The 25,261-nt window shown below is 41.5% G+C and overlaps 1 protein-coding gene across 22 annotated transcripts in view; it reads left to right on the top strand.

The window, feature by feature from the left end:
* The window catches only part of CELF4 (CUGBP Elav-like family member 4), a 1,454,628-nt gene that overhangs the window by 1,403,430 nt on the left and 25,937 nt on the right, over positions 1-25,261 (top strand). For 20 of the 22 annotated variants that reach the window (XR_012242761.1, XM_073618595.1, XM_073618585.1 and 17 more), the window contains one exon: positions 5,934-6,099. The exons of the other annotated variants lie outside the window; for them this stretch is intronic. Coding sequence is in view for 19 of the 20 variants with exons in the window: in XM_073618595.1 (XP_073474696.1) it covers positions 5,934-6,061 (128 nt within the window). In the remaining variant the exon portion in view is untranslated. The remainder of the gene's footprint in view (positions 1-5,933; positions 6,100-25,261) is intronic. 22 annotated transcript variants of the gene reach the window in all.

Below are 25,261 nucleotides of genomic sequence, written 5' to 3'. Positions count from 1 at the left end.
GAGCAATGTACCCAACCACCAAACTCGCCTCTTTTTTATTCAAGGGGTTTTTCAATTTGTGGTGGAAAATCCCTACAAAGGATTTGCATACCTCCTATATGCTCATAAATATTTATTTTCTCTACTGCAGTTATGCAGTAAAGCTTTTTCACTTACCTGCCCCCAGCCTGTGATCGGACAATGAATAGGCAAAAGCACACTGATGTGGTTGTCTTTCTCTATACTCTTCTCTTGCCAGAACACGTGTAAGTCAAAACCAGGTACTTACACTAAATTGATACATTAAGGGATTGTTAATAAATATTTATCAACATTACCCCTCTAAATTATTGATTTCTGGTATTTCTGTAAAGGGCACTGCTGATGTTTTAGCATCCAAAAACATGTTAGACCAGGGTTTCTCAAACAGGTTCCATTGAAACCCAAGGGTTCCTCCAGAGGTTGCTAGGAGTTCCTTGAGCTGTTTCTGCCTCTCAGTTAAGTTTCCATTGACACCATTGATCTAGCTATTTCTAAGGGGGTAATTCTTCCCAATGACCAAAAGTGTAATGCCCCGTACACACGTCGGACTTTGTTCGGACATTCCGACAACAAAATACTAGGATTTTTTCCGACGGATGTTGGCTCAAACTTGTCTTGCATACACACGGTCACACAAAGTTGTCGGAAAATCCAATCGTTCTGAACGCGGTGACGTAAAACATGTACGTCGGGACTATAAACGGGGCAGTGGCCAATAGCTTTCATCTCTTTATTTATTCTGAGCATGCGTGGCACTTTGTCCATCGGATTTGTGTACACACGATCGGAATTTCCAACAACGGATTTTGTTTCGGAAAATTTTATATCCTGCTCTCAAACTTTGTGTCGGAAAATTCGATGGAAAATGTGTGATGGAGCCTACACACGGTCGGAATTTCCGACAACAAGGTCCTATCACACATTTTCCATCGGAAAATCCGACCGTGTGTACGGGGCATAAGGAGCATTCTTCCCACTGACCATGACACTAATGTATCATGAGTTGTAGACATAGTATTTTTTAGCAGGGGTTCCCTGAGATTAGAAATTTAATTCAAGGGTTTATCTGTGTTGGAAAGGTTGAGATTTAGACAACTGAGCCCTTCCAACCTTGTGGGTACAGTCTGGGGAAGGCCATTTTGTTTGGCTGAATGTCCACAAATTACCACAGACACACTCCATCGTTATATGGAAAGCCTTCTCAAAAGAGTGTTGGAGCATGTTATAGCCAAAAAAAGATGGGGGCAATGCCATATTAATGGTGTAATAAGTGTAATGGCCAGGTGTCTACAGCTCTATACTATTGCATTACAATTCATTACAAGTCATTTATGACTTTCTGGGTGACAATATTTGTAGATGCTTTGGCTCACCAATCTGGACTGGAAGGTCAAGGCTTCAAAGCATAAAGACACATTAAAGACTTTGCAGCATACCTGTTTTTAAGTAGTCAGCAGGTTTGGGCTAGTAAAGGTAGACGCTATACTTTGTTATTCACGTGATAATGATTTTAGTCAATTTTGGAATGTTACCAAAGTTTGCTTGTTACCCAAGCAGTGCAGTTAGAACCCATTATCGAAGAGTTAGATGTAATAAGCTCAACTATTATTCAGCATCTCAGAGACACCAAGCACTTTCATATCCGTAGCCATATCTTTACAGTGACAGTATACAGAATGGGCAGAGCTTATTGCTGTAGAGTAGACCTTGTCCAGAGCAGAGCTTAAAGTCAAACTTTTTTTTGGCAGTTCAGGATAGAGCAGGACAGGATTAGAACCCCACTCGGGTTTTTCTCACCCTCCATGACCCCAATTGGGAATTCACTCTATTTGTCCTGGTGGCCAAATTTTTTAAACTGTCACAGTAAGGAAAATCGTCCACCTGTTCCCATAAGAGGGGATATCCTCTTACCCCCTAAACCCAAAGAGATGTTAACTCTTATAATTAATTCTATCTTAAAAAACAGCTTACACAGAGTACAGTAAATGTCCCACTAATACTTTACCATGATTTTTTTTTCTGAAAATGTGTAGCTCCCCCCCCCCCCCAAAAAAAAAAAAACCCAACATGCTAAATATCTAACCAACTCAAGTATATGTAGATTACTATGTGCTTTTATCCATATATTCTAAAAAAAAGATCCTTAAATCCTTACCATGCTAACACTCCCCAAACACCTCTGGCATATGCAAATCAACACATTGATGTACATACAGTGCCTTCAAAAAGTATTCATGCCCCTTGAAATTTTCCACAATTTGTCATGTTACAACCAAAAATATAAATGTATTTTATTGGGATTTTATGTCATAGACCAACACAAAGTGGCACATAATTGTGAAGTGGAAGGAAAATGATAAATGGTTTTCAACATTTTTTACAAATAAAAGTCTGAAAAGTGTGCGTGCATTTCTATTCAGCCCCCTTTATTCTGATACCCCTAACTGAAATCTAGTGGAACCAATTGCCTTCAGAAGTCATCTAATTAGTAAACAGAGTCCACCTGTGTGTAATTTATTCTCGGTATAAATATAGCTGTTCTGTGAACCCCTCAGAGGTTTGTTAGAGAACCCTAGGGGACAAACAGCATCAGGAAGGCCGGGGAACACACCAGACAGGTCAGGGATAAAGTTGTGGAGAAGTTTAAAAAAGGGTTAGGTTATAAAAAAAATATCTCAAGCTTTGAACATCTCACAGAGCTCTGTTCAATCCATCATCTGAAAATGAAGAGTATGGCACAACTGCAAACCTACCAAGACATGGCCGTCCAACTAAATTGACAGGCCGGGCAAGGAGAACATTCATCAGAGAAGAGCCAAGATGCCCATGGTAACTCTGGAGGAGCTGTAGAAATCCACAGCTCAGGTGAGAGAATCTGTCCACAGGACAATTATTAGTCGTGCTCTTCACAAATCTGGTCTTTATAGAAGAGTGGCAAGAAGAAAGACATTGTTGAAAGAAAGCCATAAGAACCCCTGTTTGCACTTTGCTAGAAGCCATGTGGGGGACACAGAAAACATGTGGAAGAAGGTGCTCTGGTCAGATGAGACCAAAATTGAACTTTTTGGCTTAAAAGCAAAACACGTAGTCCTCAGGAAGGATGTACTGGAAATGGAGCGAGTACAAAGAAGGGCAACATAGCTAATAAAGGGTCTGGAGGATCTTAGTTATGAGGAAAGGTTGCGAGCACTGAACTTATTCTCTCTGGAGAAGAGACACTTGAGAGGGGATATGATTTCAATTTACAAATACTGTACTGATGACCCCACAATAGGGATAAAACTTTTTCGCAGAAGAGAGTTTAATAAGACTCGTGGCCACTCATTACAATTAGAAGAAAAGAGGTTTAACCTTAAACTACGTAGAGGGTTCTTTACTGTAAGAGCGGCAAGGATGTGGAATTCCCTTCCACAGGCGGTGGTCTCAGCGGGGAGCATTGATAGCTTCAAGAAACTATTAGATAATCACCTGAATGACCGCAACATACAGGGATATACAATGTAATACTGACACATAATCACACACATAGGTTGGACTTGATGGACTTGTGTGTTTTTTCAACCTCACCTACTATATGTAATTATGTAGCTATCTGTAGTGGAAAATTAACACTGCACATCATCACCCTGAACATGCCATCCCCACCATGATACATGGTGGTGGCAGCATCATGTTGTGGGGATACTTTTCTTCAGCAGGGACAGAGAAGCTGGCCAGAGTTGATGGGAAGATGGATGGAGCCAAATACAGGGCAATCTTAGAAGAAAACCTGTTAGAGTCTGCAAAAGACTTGAGACTGGGGCAGAGGTTCACCTTCCAGCAGGACAACGACCCTAAACATACAGCCAGAGCTACAATGGAATGGTTTAGATCAAAGCATATTCATGTGTTAGAATGGCCCAGTCAAAGTCCAGACCTAAATCCAATTGAGAATCTGTGGCAAGACTTGAAAATTGCTGTTCACAGGCGCTCTCCATCCAATCTGACAGAGCTTGAGCTATTTTTCAAAGAAGAATGGGCAAAAATGTCACTCTAGGTGTGCAAGTATCAACTCAGTATCGACTCAAGGGGGCTGAATACAAATGCACGCCACATTTTTCACATATTTTATTTGTACAAAAAACTTGACAACCATTTATCATTTTCCTTCCACTTCAAAATTATGTCCCACTTTGTGTTGGCCTATCACATAAAATCCCAATAAAATACATTTACGTTTTTGTTTGTAAGGTGACAAAATGTGGAAAATTTCAAGGGGTGTGAATACTTTTTCAAGGCACTGTATACGTTGTATTTCAATTATATAAAAAAAACTTGCAAAAGTGCAGAGCTGAGTACTTGTGAAATCTGAGCAACACATATAAAAAAAATTTGTCTTTTAAGGCTCCAATTTTCAAAAAAATGCGATGAAGGACAAAACCGTTGCCTTAGGTCCACTAATGTCTTGAAATGGAGTTGCTTGGGGTCCTGTTTTAGTTGAAGCCACAGTGACCTCTGTTCCAAATACTTAGCTAATACTTTGTCAGGGCCTTAATAGATAGTCATTTCTACAAGCTCTATTCTATAAGCTCAATATATCGTTGGTAATTTTCCAAATGTTCCCTTGGTAATGCCTTAACCGACAGGCATATAAATAAATGCCCCACATCAAAGCAATCAAGCAGCCTTTGCTGAACCAAAACACCACCCGTGGACAGAGTTTTTTTTCAATCTAATGGGTCTAATCAGCTCAAGGCTTGTAATTCTAGACAGCAAGTGCCACTGGAATGACTTCACTGACCCCCCTCAAGAAAGAAGGCCATTTAGTGAATAGGTACTACCAATAACAATAATGACTTTAAAACACTTCCTTCAGAACTAAAATACTTGCAACAACAATATTGCTTATGATTATGATTTTGTATTCAGTTGAGGAAGAGTGGTTAAGCCGTGGAGGGCTTTACTGCCTGACATAGTAATGGAAAAAAACAACAAAGGAACTATAAAAAGCACTGGATATTTTTCATGCAATTAATAATATCCAAGGTTTTAATTGCTAAAGGCTAATAAAAGAGCAATATAATTATTTAGGGGTTCAGGAAGAATTTTTTTTGGTTTTTGGCAGAAGCAAAAATGGGTTTTGTGTTGCCTTTTTCTGGGCAACACAGCCTGTGTTGAGTCTAAGAACACTTGATCAAGGTGATAGTGCCTCCTGAGATCCCACCTTCCCCCCCCAGCAAGGTAAACTTGACCATCTGCGCTCTATTGCTGCCGTCCCCAGCTTTTTAGCTCTAATAGAGCGAAGATTCTGGGTAAGGGAAGTATGTGACTTCCACTGTACAACAGTCCTCAGATTTGAGTGGCTAGTCACAGGGCCCAAACCCTGTCATGTGGGGTGGGGGGGGACATAAGTTCTAACACTACAACCTACTCATGGTGAACGTTTTTTTGGGAAAGTTGTGGTTTATAAAAAACAGTTGATATGATTTTTTTTATATTTCATGTAGTAAAAATAGGTATCTTGTTTGAAAGTTTTTGTCATATGGTTGAATAATTGTTCCACAAAATATACTTCACATGAAATATGTTTTTGGTTTTCAGCTATGTAGCCTGTTTGGTTGGCTTGGCTTGGATTGCTTTTTTTTTATAGCGCTGTGATATCTACATGACAGAATTTTAAGCTTTCTTGAGTTTCAGGAACAGATGTTAGGGCGTGTCTCTTCTTTGCTGATTTTAACCTGGAAAGTTTTATTATTGTCCGCTAAATATGATGGGTGCTGCTTTTTAGGATATGCAACATGAATCGCTCATGATCATCTACCTCTGTTGAATTCCCTCCTTCTCATCCACATCCCTAGCAATTACATTATCTGTGTTTGGTCCTCCGATAAATTCGGCTTGTTAAGCCCCCACATCGCTTCGTATTTTGACAGGTTTTGTGAGTTTTGACAATCCTGCCAGTGCCCAGGCGGCCATCCAGGCCATGAATGGCTTTCAGATTGGCATGAAGAGGCTGAAGGTGCAACTCAAGAGGCCGAAAGATGCCAACCGCCCTTACTGAGATACTTCAGGAGCCTCTGGAAACAAGGACTAGCACAGGTAGGTCAACCAGAGACAACATCTGGCTAGTGACAAGACTGGATAGAAGAGTGAGAACTAATTTTTTGGTAACATGACATATTTAACAAGGTTCATGGTATCTATAGGTGCCTTTCTTCAAGATTAATTGCACAAGAACAAACTGAAATAGAGCTAAATACAGCTAAAATATCTGGTAATTGCAATTCTTAAAGTATATCTGTGGCCAAAACCTTTTTTTTTTTGTACTTTTGGATAGGGAATGGAATGGTTGGAACCCCATCGGGCTTATATCGCTGTCTGTGTCTCTGCAGGGCAAATTCCCCATCTCTTTTTGTTCTGGTGACTATTGACACCGGTACAGAGAGTGAAGAGAAATCCAGTTTTCTACAGTTGCCATTGGAACAGGAGTTGAGGAGAAATCCTCAAATGGGGACACCTGGTCTGGTGATAGTTGGTAGAGGTTTTTCTTCACTTCCTGTTGTGCCTTTAGAACAGGTAATGAAGAAACATCATACTTACCAGAAACAGTAAGAAAAAAAAAAGCTACTCTATCAGTTTAAGATTATGTTGATTTTACAATCAACACCTGACAATGAAGTATGGCCAGTGCAAGATGACCAAAAACATAGTTGGGTTACGGAAGCTTTCTGTGTGTTATTGTGTTGTCTATCACTCAAGTGTCTTAGCCAACAACTGAGTCAATTTCACCAACAAAATAGTTGTCATTGTGTCAAGTACTAAATAGAGGCCACCACCTCTGTATCACATCCAAAAATTGTATCTCTTAACATTTAAAAAAGAATTTGTGTGGATTTTACTAGTACATATGTGAAATGTCAAACTTATAAAAATGTTGTACATCACGTTATTGTTACTTATAAAAATGTATGGATCACCTTGATCCTAAAAACCATAACCCATATAACTATAACAATATCTCCTCTTGGTTGCCAACATGCATTCTCAAATATACAATCCAAATTCTATTTGTAGGATATACACTGTACAGATATCACAAAACTTATGTTGGTAGATCCCCTTAAGTCAATGTGTTTCTCATAAAGCTTCTTCAAGACCAGCCGAGGATGCGATGAGGAGATAATGGTAATAGCTAAATGTGAAAAAAAAATAGCTCATTAAGCCATGTATATACAGTATACAACGTATAATGATCATATTTTAAAACATTGTTTTTACTTTCCACAGATACATATTCTAAACGTACCAATGTTCAAAAATACATCTGAGGTGGATGGGAGCAGCAGCCAAAAGTGGGTTAATATCCTAGGGTGGACACTGAGACAGAGAGCATGGATCCAAACAATGACTGGTTTAAGACCCCCCTTAGGCTAATGCCCCGTACACACGAGCGGAAATTCCGCCAGCAAAAGTCCGACGAGAGCTTTTGGTCCGAAAATATGACCGTGTGTATGCTCCATCTGACTTTTGCTGGCGGAATTCCAACCAATGTTCTCAATTTTTCGGTCGGAAAAAGTTCCGATCTGAAATTCCGATCATCTTTACCAATTCCGACGCGCAAAATTCCTACGCATGCTCGGAAGCATTGAACTTCATTTTCTCGGCTTATCGTAGTGTTGTACATCACTGTATTCTTGACGGTCGAAAGTTCAGCGAAATTTTGTGTGACCATGTGTATGCGAGCTAAGCTTGAGCGGAATTCCGTCGGAAAAATCTTGGATGGTTTTTCCGAAATTCAGCTCGTGTGTACGCGGCATAAGAGTTTAAAAAGGAAAAAGAACATCATCACTAACAGAAAGCAAAAAACACTCCTGTCCCTCTCCAAAATGTCATAATGCTCCCCAACACTATTACCTCAAGGATAAGTAACTATATCTTCCTTTTTTCTAAAAAGAAAGTTTGGCTTTTAGCCTAAATGGGGTCTAATTCTGGTCGTGGTTCGGATCCATCCTCTATGTCCCAGTTTCCACCCCCGGGGGATTACCTTGCTTTTGGCTGTCACTTCCATCCACCTCAGATGTATTTAAAATATGAGATTTATACTTTGTATATATTTATATATACCGGTACATATATATATATATATATATATATATATATATATATATATATATATATATATATATATATATATATATATATATATATATATATATATATATATATATATATATATATATATATATATATATATGTGTGTGTGGCTCAGTGAGCTGTTTTTTCACATTTAACTATCCTCGTCTGGTCCTGAAGAAGCTTTGTGAGAAACACGTTGACTTAAAGACATCTACCATCATATGTTATGTGATATTTTCCAGGAATGGAATATAGATTGTATATTTGACAATGCATGTTGCCAACCAAGAAAAGATATTGTTAGTTATATAGGTATTTTTTTTAGGATAAAGGTGATCCATATATTTTTATAAGTAATGTACAATATTTGTATAAAGTTTGAGTGTTATCTCATTTGTATCTGTTAGATCCACACTAATTCTTTTTGGATGTTAAGAGGTGTCATAGTGTCAAATTATATAGTCAGATATGTAACCTATCGTTATTTGTTTTTTATTGTGCAGTTTTAATTTTAGAGTAGAATAGGTACTGGAAATTTAGGTATAAGAGTAGCTGTTTCTTGTTAGGATGGCACATCTATTTTCACCTTAAAATTCATACTGTTTTTAGGCAAACACATTTGTCCAAAGCCATTCTGTAGACCCAATGCTGTAACATTGGCCATGTTATCTCTGCTAGAGTGGAGAGTCATAGTTTTAGGCCAACCCACAGATTGGCCAGCTCTGCCTGAGCATCCATTCCATTAACTGTTACAGAAGAGTTCATGTGGCCAGTGCTCTGACTCTGGACCACATGACCTCATTGAAGGTGAGCCTTTGCACCAGGAAAGGTAAGTATCTAAATTTTTACCATTTGTCATTTGGGTGGGGGCAATTTTTATGTTGGTGTGTCCATAAAGCAACCTGTTAGGATAGAAGAATTGGAGCTGCCATTGCTAACTTGTTTTTTTAAAGGTGCATTATTTAGTCAGACACTCACCTGAAACAAGCATGTAGATTACAGATGTCTTTACTGGGTGTATGCTTTTTTTGGCACAGTGACACCTTTGCTTTGATGCCCCGGGCACGAAGGTAAAGTGTAACAGCTTTTAAAGGTGTACCCATGTGTATACATTTTTTTTAAATACGTAAATAAATATTTAATACAGGGTACATCCACGACACTACATATGCAAGGCTTACTAATAAGAAATCCCAGCACTGTCTACATTTTAGGGAGCACCTGGGTATAACTTTCCAAGTCAGACAGCTCACTTTCTGCTAGAGTGAGGAGATGTGTCCCTCCTGCATGACTCACACCACAGAATGTGGTGTGATGTCTCCAACTCCTGCTTGAAATTCACAACCTTCTAGCTTGAAGCGATAAATATTAAATATACACTCACCGGTCACTTTATTAGGTACACCTTGCTAGTATGGGTTGGACCCCCTTTTGCCTTCAGAACTGCCCTAATTCTTCATGGCATAGATTCAGCAAGATATTAGAAACATTCCCCTGAGATTTTGGTTCATATTGACATATTAGCATCACGCAGTTGCTGCACCTCCATGATGCCAATCTCCCATTCCACCACATCTCAAAGGTGCTCTATTGGATTGAGATCTGGTGACTGTGGAGGGCATTGGAGTACATTGACCTCATTGTCATGTTCAAGGAACCAGTTTGAAATGATTTGATCTTTGTGACATGGTGCATTATCCTGTTGGAAGTAGCCATCAGAAGATGGATACACTGTAGTCATAAAGGGATAGACTTGGTCAGCAACAATACTCAGGTAGGCCATGGCATTTAAATGATGCTCAATTGGTACTAAGGGGCCCAAAGTGTGCCAAGAAAATACCCCCCCATACCATTACACCACCAGCTTGAACCGTTGATACAAGGCAGGATGGATCCATGCTTACACCAAATTCTGACCCTACCATCTCAATGTCACAGCTGAAATCAAGACTCATCAGACCAGGCGACATTTTTCCAATCTTCTATGGTCCAATCTTGGGGAGCCTGTACAAATTGTAACCTCAGTTTCCCATTCTTAGCTGACAGGAGTGGCACCCGGTGTGGTCGGACCATTCTCTGTAAACCCTAGAGAGGGTTGTGTGTGAAAATCCCAGTAGATCAGCAGATTTTGAAATACTCAGACCAGCCCGTCTGGCACCAACAACAATGCCATATTCAAAGTCACTTAAATCCCCTTTCTTCCACATTCTGATGACGGGCAAAAAAAACGTTACAGGGAGACTCAGAAATAAAACAACTGCTGTGTTAATGCTAGTGGCAGACTATATCATATTATCTTAAGTATAGTACAGGACACAGGCAATGCATTAATTCATACGCCATGGGTTTTGTTTGTACCCAGAGTGTGTCTTTGATCTAGGAAATCCCTATACTGTTCTTAAAAAGCAGATATGGCCAGTAAGTTAAATAAAAGCTGTACTGCAGCTAAAAAAATCAAATTAATAGCCCTCTAATAGCAAAAATAAAGGAAAAGTGTTTGTAGCAACACATAACTTCAGTCTGGTGCTGTTCCCCACAGTACTTCCTTTCTGCCACTAGATGTCCTCAGTCTTCTGGGTCAGCTTCATTTACCCCACTTCCTGTCAGCACAGGCTGTCATGGACCCGCCTTTAGGGTGGCATCACCATGCTGCCCAGGCTTAGAGTATTATTAAACTAATTATTTAAATTTAAACTAATTGCTCAAATGTCATCACTTCCCCTGAGTGCTGTGCAGTGTAGCAAGAAGGACCGCCCACGGAAAAAGGAACGACTAATGACATCATTGGACCAACCAGAAGACCCTCGGTAAAAAAAGGTATGGGCCTTCATTTTTGTGGCAGGTGGAAAGCTTAGGTCGGGGGGTTCTTTTTTAAATAGGCTTTACATTTTCCAGTCCACCAAATCCCTTGCAGCCTTAACATTGGATTTCCATGCATCTCTCTACATTCTGTATAAAAAAAAGAATAGCATGCGTCAAGGTTACGGCGCTGTGCCGCAGCTTTCCGGTATACCTAAATTACCCCTGTAACAATGTTAAAGACTGATGGGCCAGCGTTCTCAGGAAATTCAGATAGCAGCTCTAAGACTTCGGCGAGAACAGCTAATGCCTTGAAAAAGACATATGGAGAAATAAAGAAAGACAATTAAGAAATTCACCATCTAAATCACAGCTGACATGATAGATGCTTTAAATATAACTGTGTTTGAGTTGAAGTCAGCATTGTGTGTGTGCAGTTTGCAGAAGATGGATGAGTGAATCTGAGCTGCTAATTTGAGCCTAAGTGATGAACAGAAGTCCTCCTTCCATGGCATTATCTCTAGTCTGGTTTCTTAACCCGCTCACAGCCTGGGAAGCATGGGCATAAAATAATGCTTGCTAATATTTATGGCTGAGATAAAATTAATTTATCTTGTGATTTAGGTTATTCAGCTTTTTTTATGCCTGCCAATGATTAATCTAGTTCAGTCAAACATTTTTTTTTTCAACCCCAGTCTATCCTCCCTACCTCTGTTTCTTCCATGCAGCTTTAACTACCACCCTCCAAATGGTCATTAGTCCCTTTCACACTGTCCACCCTTTCCTCTGTCCAATCCTAAACTCCTCTTCTCCTTTGCCAGTCCCTGCACCTGCCCTTTCTCGGCCCTACTATTCTTTTCCATTCCTATAAACCTCACCTCCCCTTTCCCACCCCCTTCTCTCTGTCTACCCTTCCTGTTGTCCAGTTTATGGCTTGCCTTTCCCTTTGTCAATCCCTGTACCTTCTCTTTCTTTAAAATGGCCCCATGCTTTTTTTTTCTTCCATTTAACCCTTTACTTTCAACAATAACCTCCCCCATTGACCCTGTCCACCCTTCTCTCCATCCAAATCCAAATCTTCTATTTTCCTTCATAAATTCCTGCACCTCCCCTTACTTCTCCCTGGCCCCACCCTTCACTTTTCTTCCAACTGAACCACTTAGCATCCTTACAGTGAGGTGCACACTTTGAACAAAAATGAGAACTGGTTCTCATGAGTGAAAGGGGCCATTTTACACTAGATTAGAACAACCATTTCTAAACATGGGAGAAGGAATTCAATAACATCTGTCTTCCATGTATAATGATACTGTAAATTCTTTAGCCTGGAGATTTGACAATTCACACATCCTCAACCATCCAGCACAAGCAATTAACTCATCTAACCCTTTCTCTAGGGCTCTACCCACTAACCTTCCTTTTATCTATTCCAGCCCTCCCCCCATTAAGATACCCTCTGACAGGTGATGTGGACTCTCCCAGGGCATGGATTCTAAGTACCAGCTGGTCTTCACTAGAGCTATTTCTGATGAAGATAGGCCTGAAACCTAGTAGTTTTGTTTCTTTGTTGTACCAGGTCATGACCACTGGAATTGCACCACCTGAGGGAGGGGGGGGGAGGTAGCAGGTACAGTAAGGCTACAGTACAGAGCAAGAGGACCAAAGCACAGTCAGGGATCATGGAAGGTGGCAAGAAGACAGAAGTTAGCCTGTTCGGGTCAACAATGAATAGCCAGTAAATTAGGATGGAGACAAGAGAGTAGTGAATTACAGGCAGGAGTCTTGGCAGGCGGCAAACAAAGGGTAGTCAACATAGGCAGCAAAGAAGGCAGAATATGAAAGAATGGACAGGCAATCCAAGTCAGCAACAACAGGTAACAGGCTTAAGTATTATAGCTAGTGCTCATGGGTAACTGCTTTGAAGAAACAGCACCGGCCCCTTCAAAGCCTGGAGGGTAAATACACTTTTGGTCAAAGAGCATGCCCAGTGTTATTTTAGGAAATTGTAAATCTTGGCAGGGTTCTGCAAAGACCATTGACCATTTAAAATACTGTTGGGGATTCTGTGAGTGCCAGTGTAAATACTGGAAGGGATTCTTGAGTACCATTGGAAGTACTTGTAAAGATTTTTGAAGTCCTGTCAGGGATTCTGGAAGTGTAATGACATTTACTTTCTCCGTAATCCAAGGCATCAATAGACAGGAAGGAGCCTCTGCACAGCCATTCCCCATGCCTACACATTAGCCGGGGGCAGTCCTTCAGATGGGGACTGCTATTGTGGTTTCATTGTGCAATAAACTTGGAGTACAGTGATGTCATCAATGTACAGTGACTCCTTCCTTCCAGTGTGGACAGCTCCATGTGCCACCAGCACCTTGTGTTCAGTGCACAACAGGAGGATTGGCTTGGCTTGAGAGGAGAAGAGGCAACACTATCCACATCCATGACATTTATAGCTTCTGATTAGGTAATGGTGGACATATCTTCTATTAACTGGTCTTTGTATGTCAATAGCATAAGAAAAGGTACAGTATTTCAGGATAAAAAGCCACGGTCGTAGAGTCTACAAATAAACTCATTATGAATGAAACAAGTCAGCAGGTGGTCTCTCTTGTACTGGATTAATTTATTAAAATTTACTAAGACGTTTTATTCTGGAGTGCACCTTCTTTTGGTTCTTACGCTATTGACTCTGAGGCAGAGAAGAAGCCACTTCAGCAGCTGGGAACTGTGCAAGCAAGTGTATCTGTAGCAGTGTGTTGGATCAATAATTACATGGTCTTTGTATGTATTTACTTAAAGTGTAGTTTTGAGTGTGGAAGGGTTTTAATTTTTGTGCCCTGCTGGGGAGAAGAAATCTCTACAAAGTGAGAGGAATTCCCTTCATAGACAGTCACCAGAAAAGATGTCCTCATTGGGTCCATCAGGATAAAGTTCAGAAAACTATAAAAGAAGAATCAGTTCAAACACTGTCTGTAGTGCCTAGGCCAGTGATGGCGAACCTTGGCACCCCAGATGTTTTGGAACTACATTTCCCATGATGCTCAACTACACTGCAGAGTGCATGAGCATCATGGGAAATGTAGTTCCAAAACATCTGGGGTGCCAAGGTTCACCATTACTGGCCTAGGCCATCACCTTGCAACTCCCCCACCAACCCCAGCTGTGATGTGTACTCTATATGAGATTCCTTATAGCATACCTGTGTTCATCAAAAGGACTTGTACTTCAAGGAGTGCACACCCTATCCACTGCCTGGATAAGTCAAAAGGCAGCACAATTGTGTTCAAGATTTCAACAGAAAAGCCCGTCCCATGCTATCAGAGAAGAACCTTTGATTGCCTCTGCCAGTGCTGAAGCAAAATAGTCTAGGTAATAAGTCAATAAGCAAACATGCTTGCTCTGTGGAAGCAGTGGTCTCTCTGAAGAGGTCCAAATGCCCCCCCCCCCCCACTCACACTGATTGTTCATTTCTTAAAGCTCATGTTCCTTGCCAATCAGATATCTCTAGCCCTCCAGTGTGTGTGTTTGTGTGTATATAAACTGCCTGTGACACATGTGTACATCCTTGGCCCATTCCCATCATCTATAAGATGCTAGGAATGGAACCAGTTGCTGGGATAATCTAACTATAGTGTACGTACAGAGGGGTTATATCATCAGTGGCCACCCAGTGGCCAAAAGGAACAAGACCCTGGTCTGGAAAATGTCCTGGAAGAGATAGCAGTAGCTATTTAGTGGCGATAGTGAGCTTGGACCTGCCAGGACTAAAACATATCAGTCTAGGTGATAAGTCTACTGTTATGTTCCAGCATACCAAAGAGAAGGCCCCTTGCTCTCTGCATGGAAGCAGTGGTCTGTCCACAGAGGTCCATTGTGTCCCCTGATGATTCCTCATTACTTAAAGTGGGTCCTCAGCCATAAAGGGAAATTGCCTTCTGCCAACCCCTTCTCTGCTCAGCCACATGTATAGCAGCTTTTTCTTTTACCCTTTTTCTTAGAAAAAGGGTTTAGACCCACCCACTTTACACTTGCCTAGGCAAATGATGTGTATTGTGCCTCCTGGGATATGTACGTCACATATCTCAGAAGGTCTTACTGTCTAATTTACAGAAGAGGAGGGGGGTGGGCCTAGTGGTACATTATCGGTAGGCCTCTCGATTACATCAAAGATAACATGGTGGCACGGGACAGAGCGTTGGCAAGGCATGAGATGATCTCAGTGGGACAACACCCCACCTGGTAAGTGGGCAAAAGAAAAGAAAAAGGGGTTGGGTGGGAGTGGGTGGATATCCAGTTTAAAGCTCAGGTTTCCTGCTTGGAGAGCTCAAGCTCTTCATGTCTCTTGTTTGCTCATCTCTTCTGGATGCACAAAATACTCAAAATGCTCAAATACATATACGCAAACTGTCTTACCTGCCAAAGGATTTGTCATCCTGGCCAGCCAATACTTTTAGCAAGTAAAACAGCTCCCATGTACTGTATGTATTTCAGTTGTGTATTTTGCTGTTTTCTGAGAGTACAACTTTAATGGTTTTTATTATAGCACAAATCTGCGTTCATATGTCTGTAAAGTTTTTCAATTATGCAGGTCATGTAGTAGTAGTAGCTGGTCATATTCAACTGAGCTTGTTCTTTAATATTGAAAAAGATTTGTAGCTCCTGACAATAATTCACACCTTCAGCCATGTGACTCAAATGATCAACACCTAATGGTGGTCAACTTTCTTAACATAGGAGGCTCAAAGTCTGGCCCATAACTTTACCAAAGAGCCATACATACTATTCAGGAAATATTCGGTTTCAGAAACAGCCGACACACAACATGATATGGTCAAAGGTTATGGGCATGACACCGGAGATGGTCAAAAACTGTGAAATGTTATAGGATATGGCCAGATACTTTGGGCTTGCTACATGAGATGGTATAGGAGATGGACAGAGACTGAGAAAATGCCTAAAGACATGGTCAGAGGCTATGGACCTGCTACAGAAGATGGTCTGAGACTGTGAAAATGCCACAAGACATAGTCAGAGACTACGGACATGTTTCAGGAGAAGGTCAAAGAGTGCAAACATGCAATGAGAGTTTTTGAGACTAGGAACATGCTTCAGTTGTCATAGACTGGAAACAGAGTAATAGCAGCAGGAGCCCCAAGGGCCACACAAAAAGTACCAGAGGACCACATGGGCACCCAGGCTACAAGTTGTGCACCAGAGCTCTAGTCTGCCATCTTAAAGAGGCAGACAGTCTGCATAGGTGTTATTCATTTTCATCACATGGCTAGAGGTGTGAATTGTTGTCCAATAGGTAGAGATGTTAAAATGGCATGGTGTTGAAAGCCCCCAACCCTGTTCAGGGATGGTTGTTCTAGTTTGATGTAAATGGCCTTTTTCACGCCTCAACTGATGGTGTTGAAGGCCCGAACCCTGTTCAGGGACAGTTTATATAGCTTGACGTAAATGGCCTATTTCACGCCTAACTAGTAGCTCTCTCTGTCGAAAATGTGCACATCATGTAGACTTCCTTACACCAAGGATGGGATTATTTAGCTAGAGTAGTATGGTTCCACACCTCCAATCCTGTTCTTGGACAATTAGCATCTGCCTTGACACAGTCCATGGTGTATGGATTAAGGTGTCTATGCTACCTGTGTGGATATAAATGACGTTGAGGTACCTTCCTGACACACACCGGAACTGAAAAAGTGGCTTGGAGAAGGCACAAAATTTCTTCAACATAATGGGGTTGATTTACTAAAGGTAAATAGACTGTGCACTTTGCAAAGTGCAGTTGTGCCAAAGTTTAGTAAATGAGTAGAAGCCCTGCTGATTTCAATCATCCAATCATGTGCAAGCAAAAATGCAGTTTTTTTTTTTATTTTCCTGGCACATGATTGGATATTCTTTGCAAAGTGGAGCTTTACCTCATTTACTAACTTCTGGAGCAACTGCACTTACAGAGTACAATTGCACTTTGCACAGTGCACAGTCTATTTGGCTTTAGTAAATCAACCCCTATAAGTCCAGTTGACTAGTTACTACTAGCTATGCATTCCTTTGTGTGTGTGTGTTTTTTTTTTTTTTGCCTGAGATTCAGCTTTAAGATGGAAAATAAATGCTTACAAATGATTTTTCAGATTTTATACACTTCACAGCTCCAAGAAAACAGCATTTACTTCATAAATATAAAAGCTACAACTCTACAGATATATGTGTGTCTTTGAAGGCCCTTAATTCCAATACATACTTTAATATCTTATTGATGAAGTTCCGTACAGCGGGCTTCTGTTTTTTTGTTTATTGTATGTTTTCATCTTGCGGTCAAAAAATGACTTTGTGTTTTTGTGAAATGGATTTAATTGGAGCATTATCTCATAGCTATTACCTCGCTTTTTCCGGGGTATGCTAATTACGCAGTCATTAGCTAAGGAAAACATCAAGTCAGATAGAAATACTTGTCTATGGATTGCCAAAAGCAAAAAGTACTCGTGGATTTATTATGCTGCGGCAGAGGATTCGCATACCTTAGCAAGGAAGTTTTAATACAGTTCAGTTAAGCGGAAGGTCTGGCGGTTGTTCATTTACAGATCTTCTTTGTGTTAAACACTACCTCATGTTCCAGATCAAATAAATAGTACAGACCATCATGAACAAGGTCCGTTGAGAAGTCCTGGCGTGATATATATTTTTTTTAATTCCCATTAGATACCTGTTCCAGAGTCCTGTTGTCAGTGGATTTACCCCTGACAGCCAAGCAGGTAGCATTTTCATATACTGGAGCTGAACATATACAGTATGTCTCTCAGGTTTGCCAGCCATTAGCTTTAAAACGAGCTTTAACTGACCTCTGTAGCTGCACGAACTGAAGATCTCCTTGCTCCCTTTTCCCAGAAGATGCTTAGCAGCAGTTCAGCTCACCCTCCCAGCAGTAACTCATGAGCTCAGATCCCCACTCCCAGCAGCGACTTAGCAACTCAGCTTCTGCCCCCCAGCAGTGACTTAGCAGCTCATCTTCCCCTGATACCCCTCCCAGGGAGATTCGCCCACCGAGCAGGGGCTCAGCAGCTCAGCTCCCCCTCACAGAAGTGACTCTGCAGCTCAGCTCCCCCCTCTGAGCAGCTCACCCAGCTCTCAGCAATAATTAAGTAGTTCAATATATCTTGATTTGACCTTCCAGAAATGGCTCAGCAGCTCAGCTCACCTTGCACACTTCTTTCAGCAGTGACTCGGCAGCTCAGCTCACCATGCTCCCTTTCCCTGGCAGTGATTCAGCAGCTCAGCTCACCCTATCCTGCACCCTTTTGGTAGTGACTCAGTAGCTCAGCTCACCATGCCCCCTTTTCTTGGTAGTGACTCAGCAGCTCAGCCCACCCTTGCACATTTCTTTCAGCAGTGACTCGGTAGCTCAGCCCACCCTGCACACTTCTTTCAGCAGTGACTCGGCAGCTCAGCTCACCCTGCTCCCTTTCCCTGGCAGTGATTCAGCAGCTCAGCTCACCCTATCCTGCACCCTTCTGGTAGTGACTCAGCAGTTCAGCTCACCATGCTCCCTTCTCTTGGTAGTGACTCAGCTTAACTCACCCTATCCTTCACCCCTCTGGTAGTGACTCACCCAGCTCAATTCTCTTGGTAGTGACTCAGCTTAACTTGCTTTCACTTCCCTGCAGAGACTCAGCAGCAAAGCTCCCCACGATTCCCATCCCAGCAGTGAATAAACAGTTTAGCTTCCCGTGCTCCTCTCCCAGTTGTGACTCAGCAGATCAGTTCCTCCTGCACCTCCCACTCAGTAGTGACTTAGCAGATCAGCTCCCCCTGTACCCCTCCGAGCAGTGACTTCAGCATCCTCTGCTTCCACGCTTTCCAGCGGTGACTTGGCAGCTCAGCTCTCCCTGCCAACCCCCTTCCTCCTTGAACATAGAAATTATTTCTATCATAAGAAGTTTTCTCATAGTTTCCTGAAAATTGAAGTCAGAGGTGTCCATTCTGAATGCATTTGAAAAAGATTCAGAATTCATGAAATGCATTTTTGACATTTCAAATTGTACAAATGTTGTACTAATATTTATACTTTATATGTACAGTATATATATATATATATATATATATATATATATATATATATATTAGGAGTGCTGTTTTTATGTGTCTGTTTAGCTCTCATGGTTGACCAAGTCTGACAGATATGGCATTTGAAGAGAGTCCCTGCATCATATGAGGAATGGGGGGGGGGGGGGGGGGTTACAATTGAAGCAGTCATGCAGTAAGCACATACACACATCAATGCTTCTAAAATATCTCTCATCCCAGCCTTTTGACATCCATTAAGATATCTTTTTGACCTTCAAGTCATGAACCCATAGAGAGGTCAGTTTCAGTAGACACAGTCTAAAACAAACTTTCGCCTGCAAATATCCAATATATGGACATATTAAAGCAAACTTCTCTGAAAAATTAAACTTTTCATGGCAAAGGGGAAGTTATTGCTTTATTATTGTATTACTTTATTAAAAACCCTTCTGTGTGCGTCCTTCAAAAGATGATTGCTAGTTACAGAGATCTTTATTTTCCTGACTTTGGGTCTATTCCCCACTCACAGGCTGGCCCTCTGTCCAATTAGAGTGCAATAATAAACCTGGTCAGGGGAATAATGGGTGGCCAGGACTTACCTCTGAATTGGGGAAACCAAGTCCATAGTAACATAGTAACCAAACAGTATTAATGAAGCAAAAGTAGGCATGTTATGTTTGCTTTTAGATAGGGCTTTTACAATTAAAAAAATAAAATGGCTGTAAGGTTCGCTTTAGGCTCCATTCACACTTGTGTGACTTGTGATGCAACTTTGGATGTCAAAGTTGCATGACAAGTCGTTCTCCATGTTTTCCAATGATAACCATTCATATATGCACAACTTAAAGTTGCAGCAACTTCAAAGTAGTTCATGCACTACTTTGGTCTGACTTTCATGCAACTTGAGGGCCATAGACTTCAATGTTAACCCTCAGAAGTTGCATGAAAGTCATACCTGAATGTTATACAATGCAACTTGTGTGCAACAGTTGTCCATTATCACTGGTCAAAGCCAAAGTCATATGCAAGTTGCACCCATCCAAAGTTGCACTCCAAAGTCAGGGCAACTTTGGAGTCGCACAAGTGTGAATGGAGCCTGAAGGTGACCAGCAAAGAACCCAACTGCACTGCTAAACCTGGCATCTCTAAATTCTGTCTTAAAGCCTTTTGGCTGACCATTATGTTCAGACTGGGCCATACGCATTTATGGCCAAATGGGTCAATGACAAATTCCAGGCGATCAGATAAAAACAGACTTCACTAAAAATTTCAATCAAAAGTTGAGATTTTATTTCTGTCTACTTCAAATATCTCAAAGCTGTCCCTATGGAAAGGTGAAAGTTGATATCCGACTTGCAGTTGCACTACCTGCTCTGTAAGCTGATAGGTCAGAGATTTTACCAACAGGTACCAATTGGTAACTTTTACAAAAGAACCAGGGTGCCTAATTTGGAATGACAGGTGGAAGAGGATTTGTGGTGGGCATCATCAGTGTGGCGAAGGAGCATTTAGTAATTGGTATTCCTTACAAGAGATCCATTTGGGGTGCTTAGTTGGATTTACAGGTGGAAGAGTGTTCATGGTGGGCATCACCAGTGTAGTGATGGGTGTTTAGTAATTGGTATCCTTTACAAGAGAACCATTTGGGGTGCTTAGTTGGATTTACAGGTGGAAGAGTGTTCATGGTGGGCATCACCAGTATAGTCTGGGCATTTTGTAACTGGTAAAACTTACAAGAGAACCATTCAGGGTGCTTAGTTGGATCTACACATGAAGGAGGGTTCATGGTAGCTGATAGGCCAGAGATTTTACCAACAGGTACCAATTGGTAACTTTTACAAAAGAACCAGGGTGCTTAGTTTGGAATGACAGGTGGAAGAGTGTTCATAGTGGGCATCAACAATGTAGTGATGGGTGTTTAGCAATGGGTAAAACTTACAAGAGAACCATTCAAGGTGCTTAGTTGGATTTACACACGGAGGATGGTTCATGGTGATCATCAGCAGTGTAGTGATGGGTGTTTAGTAACTGGTAACCCTTATGCCCCGTACACACGATCAGACTTTCCATCAACAAAACCGTGGATTTTTGTTAGAAGGTTGTTGGCTCAAACTTGTCTTGCATACACACGGTCACACAAATGTTGGCCAACAATTTCGACCGTGTGTACGCGGCATTACAGGAAAACCATTCAGGGTGCTTAGTTGGTTTTAGGAGGGAAAGAGGGTTCATGATGGGTTTCACCGGTGTAGTGATGGGTGTTTAGTAAGAAACAGGCAAGACAACTCCATAGAGTATGTAGAACTCCCTATACTGCACAGCTATATGGCACAGCAAGGATGGGTGGATCACATTGTTTATTAGTTCAGAAATCATTAAAGGGACTCTGTCCCTATACCCATTCTGGGAAAATTGGGTCTCTTTAAAGTCAAACCCCTGACCCAAATATACTTATCTTTCCCACACTCCTATACCAATCTATTGCACCAGGATCTCTCTGAGCTTGCACAGAGTTGACTATGACTTTTCCTCCTCACAATGTCTGACCCTGTTTATTCGCTGCTAGTCCCAAGCACTATATCACTGAAGGAGATAGATTCTCCCCTGGAAGTGACTCTAAGAAAGTGAACAGGGAGCATAGTAAAGGTAAGTTTAAGAGGGTTGAAGGGTGGGCTGTAGAATGACTCTGCCACTCCTTGACAGACTCTTTGATGTACTGTAGACCTGTTATCTGAATCAAAGTAAATGAGGAAACAAATACTGGGCTCCTATTAAAGCCATTGCCAAAAAGTCTGGGTTTTACCGGTCGTGCCGGCAAACATTTTCTCCTCACATGGAAGCCTACAACCTTGAAGTGTTGTAGTCAGTGTAAATCTATTTCCAAAGTGATTTGCAGCTACGGCTGAAGAAGTGCCAGTAATTTGCACATTTTCTTTAAATAAACAAAACTAAAATGTGCTTTGTGTGTGCTCATTATCCCTGCATCGTATAGCGGGACTGGCGGTGGGGAGTGGGCCCTCAAACAGCGTCACCAATGGCAAATGATAACCATCCATATTTCCGCATGCAGCTCTGTGCACGAGATTGTTTTTTAATGAGCGCAAACGGCCTCCCTGTCACGATTTTCTGTGAGTCGCCGCAGCTTTCCCTGCGCCGAGGAGTGCAGGGGCCTGTTCCTCCATCAAAATAATCCAATTTAAAGAAATGATTCATATTAGCCGGTGCATCTGTCTGAGGCCGGAGCAAGGCCTGAACGTTCCTCTAATAAATGATCTTCATTAAATTCAGCTGAAAATATAATCTGGGGAGAGATGGATGATGAGAGCGCAGCAAAGAATAAGCAAAAGGAGTTAGCGGTTTGCTTTTGTCATTTATTCCGTGCAGGCCTCGGAACCGGGCCTTGTTTGGTGAAATTTTAATTTTGTTATAAAGACACCGAATCCATCAGACAGACCAAGCAGAGTCATTGCTTGCTGCTGTCATTTCGGGTTTTTTTTTTTGTTTTTTTTTAACTTGCTCTATGTAACCGCTCTATTTCCTGGGAGGAAATGAAAGTCATACATGCCCAGCTATTCCGCTTAGTGTGAAAATATTATTTTTTTTTATATGTTTTATTTTACCTCCAGGATTTCTTTAAAATACAGTAAACTCAAAACTTTGCTTTTTACTTTTGGAGTAGGGAAGGGTTAAAACCCCTGTTTGTATTTTTATTTTTTTCCGCCTTTGTCCAATTGGGGAGACTTCTCTTTACTTCATGAAGATGCAACAGAAAGTTGGAATAAATCTCTCTAATATCAAGATTGTTCCCTTCTTGGACAGTTGTCTTAGTTTGGGAGATCTCTTTTCACCTCTACATACAGAATACCCTCTAACCCACTAATGGGGGGGGGCTATTATTGGCTACCTAAATATACAATAACACAAGAACAATTTTATTTGTACAAAAGTCTAAAAGCTAAATGCGGCTAAAGTATAATATTTGACACATACCGTATCTCACAAAAGTGAGTACACCCCTCACATTTTTGTAAATATTTTATTCTATCTTTTCATGTGACAACACTGAAGAAATTACACATTGCTACAATGTAAAGTAGTGAGTGTACAGCTTGTATAACAGTGTAAATTTGCTGTCCCCTCAAAATAACTCAACACACAGCCATTAATGTCTAAACCGCTGGCAACAAAAGTGAGTACACCCCTAAGTGAAAATGTCCAAATTGGGCCCAATTAGCCATTTTCCCTCCCCGCTGTCATGTGACTCGTTAGTGTTACAAGGTCTCAGGTGTGAATGGGCAGCAGGTGTGTTAAATTTGGTGTTATCGCTCTCACTCTCTCATACTGATCACTGGAAGTTCAACATGGCACCTCATGGCAAAGAACTCTCTGAGGATCTGAAAAAAAAGAATTGTTGCTCTACATAAAGATGGCCTAAGTAGCATTTAGAAAAGATTTAAATTGGACTTTCTGGGCACCATATTACACATAGTCAAAAATAGTTTAAAGGTTAGAAATTTATTGAAAAAAATATTAAAAGCACCATGTAAATATACAACACATACTGATAGGTAACCCCATCCAAAAGGTGACAATGCCACTAGCCCTCAATGAAAAGTTAAGGAGCCTCCAAGACACTAGAGAACATGTATAATATACTGTATATAGAGAATCACAGTCTTCTAATAATCAGCAATGTCAGGAGGTGGCTCTTTTGAGGGGTGCAACCATCCAGCTACATAGAGTGAAGTTCGCTCAACATGTTTCGTGTTGCAGGAACGCTTCTTCAGGAGCTTTAAGAGTTAAATATATTCAAATTCTATAGGAATAAACATAAAATGTTCAGGTGCAAAGATGGCCCAGGCCAGTGATGGCGAACCTTGACACCCCAGATGTTTTGGAACTATATTTCCCATGATGCTCATGCACTCTGCAGTGTTGTTGAGCATCATGGGAAATGTAGTTCCAAAACATCTGGGGTGCCAAGGTTTGCCATCACTGGCCTAGGCTATAAGAAGTTTGCCAAGACCCTGAAACTGAGCTGCAGCATGGTGGCCAAGACCATACAGTGGTTTACCAGGACAGGTTCCACTCAGAACAGGCCTCGACATGGTCGACCAAAGAAGTTGAGTGCACACGCTCAGTGTCATATCCAGAGGTTGTCTTTGGGACATAGCTGTATGAGTGCTGCCAGCATTGCTGCAAGGGTTGAAGGGGTGGGAGGGTCAGCCTGTCACTGCTCAGACCATACGCTGCACACTGCATCAAATTCGTCTGCATGGCTTTTGTCCCAGAAGGAAGCCTCTTCTAAAGATGATGCACAAGAAAGCCCGCAAACAGTTTGCTGAAGACAAGCAGACTAAGGACATGGATTACTGGAACCATGTACTGTGGTCTAATGAGACCAGGATAAACTTATTTGGTTCAGATGGTGTCAAGCGTGTGTGGCGGCAAACAGGTGAGGAGTACAAAGACAAGTGTGTCTTGCTTACAGTCAAGCATGGTGGTGGGAGTGTCATAGTCTGGGGCTGCATGAGAGCTGCCAGCACTGGGGAGGTACAGTTCATTAAGCGAACCATGAATGCCAACATGTACTGTGACATACTGAAGCAGAGCATGATCCCTTCCCTTTAGAGACTGGGCCTCAGGGCAGTATTCCAACATGATAATGACCCCAAACACCTCCAAGACAACCACTGCCTTGCTAAAGAAGCTAAGGGTAAAGGTGATGGACTAGCCAAGCATGTCTCCAGGCCTAAACCCTATTGAGCATCTGTGGGGCATCCTCAAACGAAGGTGGAGGAGCGCAAGGTCTCTAACATCCACCAGCTCTGTGATGTCGTCATGGAGGAGTGGAAGAGGACTCCAGTGGCAACCTGTGAAGCTCTGGTGAACTCCATGCCCAAGAGGTTTAAGGCAGTGCTGGAAAATAATGATGGCCACACAAAATATTGACACTTTGGGCCCAATTTGAACATTAGCTAGGGCTGCCAATGAACATCCGCCCCCTGGGCGGACAGTGCACGGCGGCAGTTTTTGTTCTGGTGCCAATTCTAAAGTATTGGGTTTCAAGACAAATAGAGAGGGTGACTCTCCAGATAATGACATCTTAAGACAGAATTTTAGAAATGTCTGTGAATATATTGCAAAGAAAACCCCTGAAATATCACATGTACTTAAGTATTCAGGCCCTTTACTCAGTACTTTGTTGAAGCACCTTTGGCAGCAATTACAGCCTCAAGTCTATTTGGGTATGAGA

This window comes from Aquarana catesbeiana, linkage group LG01 (genome assembly GCF_042186555.1).
Source record: "Aquarana catesbeiana isolate 2022-GZ linkage group LG01, ASM4218655v1, whole genome shotgun sequence".
NCBI classification, from domain to species: domain Eukaryota; kingdom Metazoa; phylum Chordata; class Amphibia; order Anura; family Ranidae; genus Aquarana; species Aquarana catesbeiana.
The sequence above is the reverse complement of the archived record's forward strand: the minus strand, read 5'-3'. Positions and strand labels throughout refer to the sequence as shown.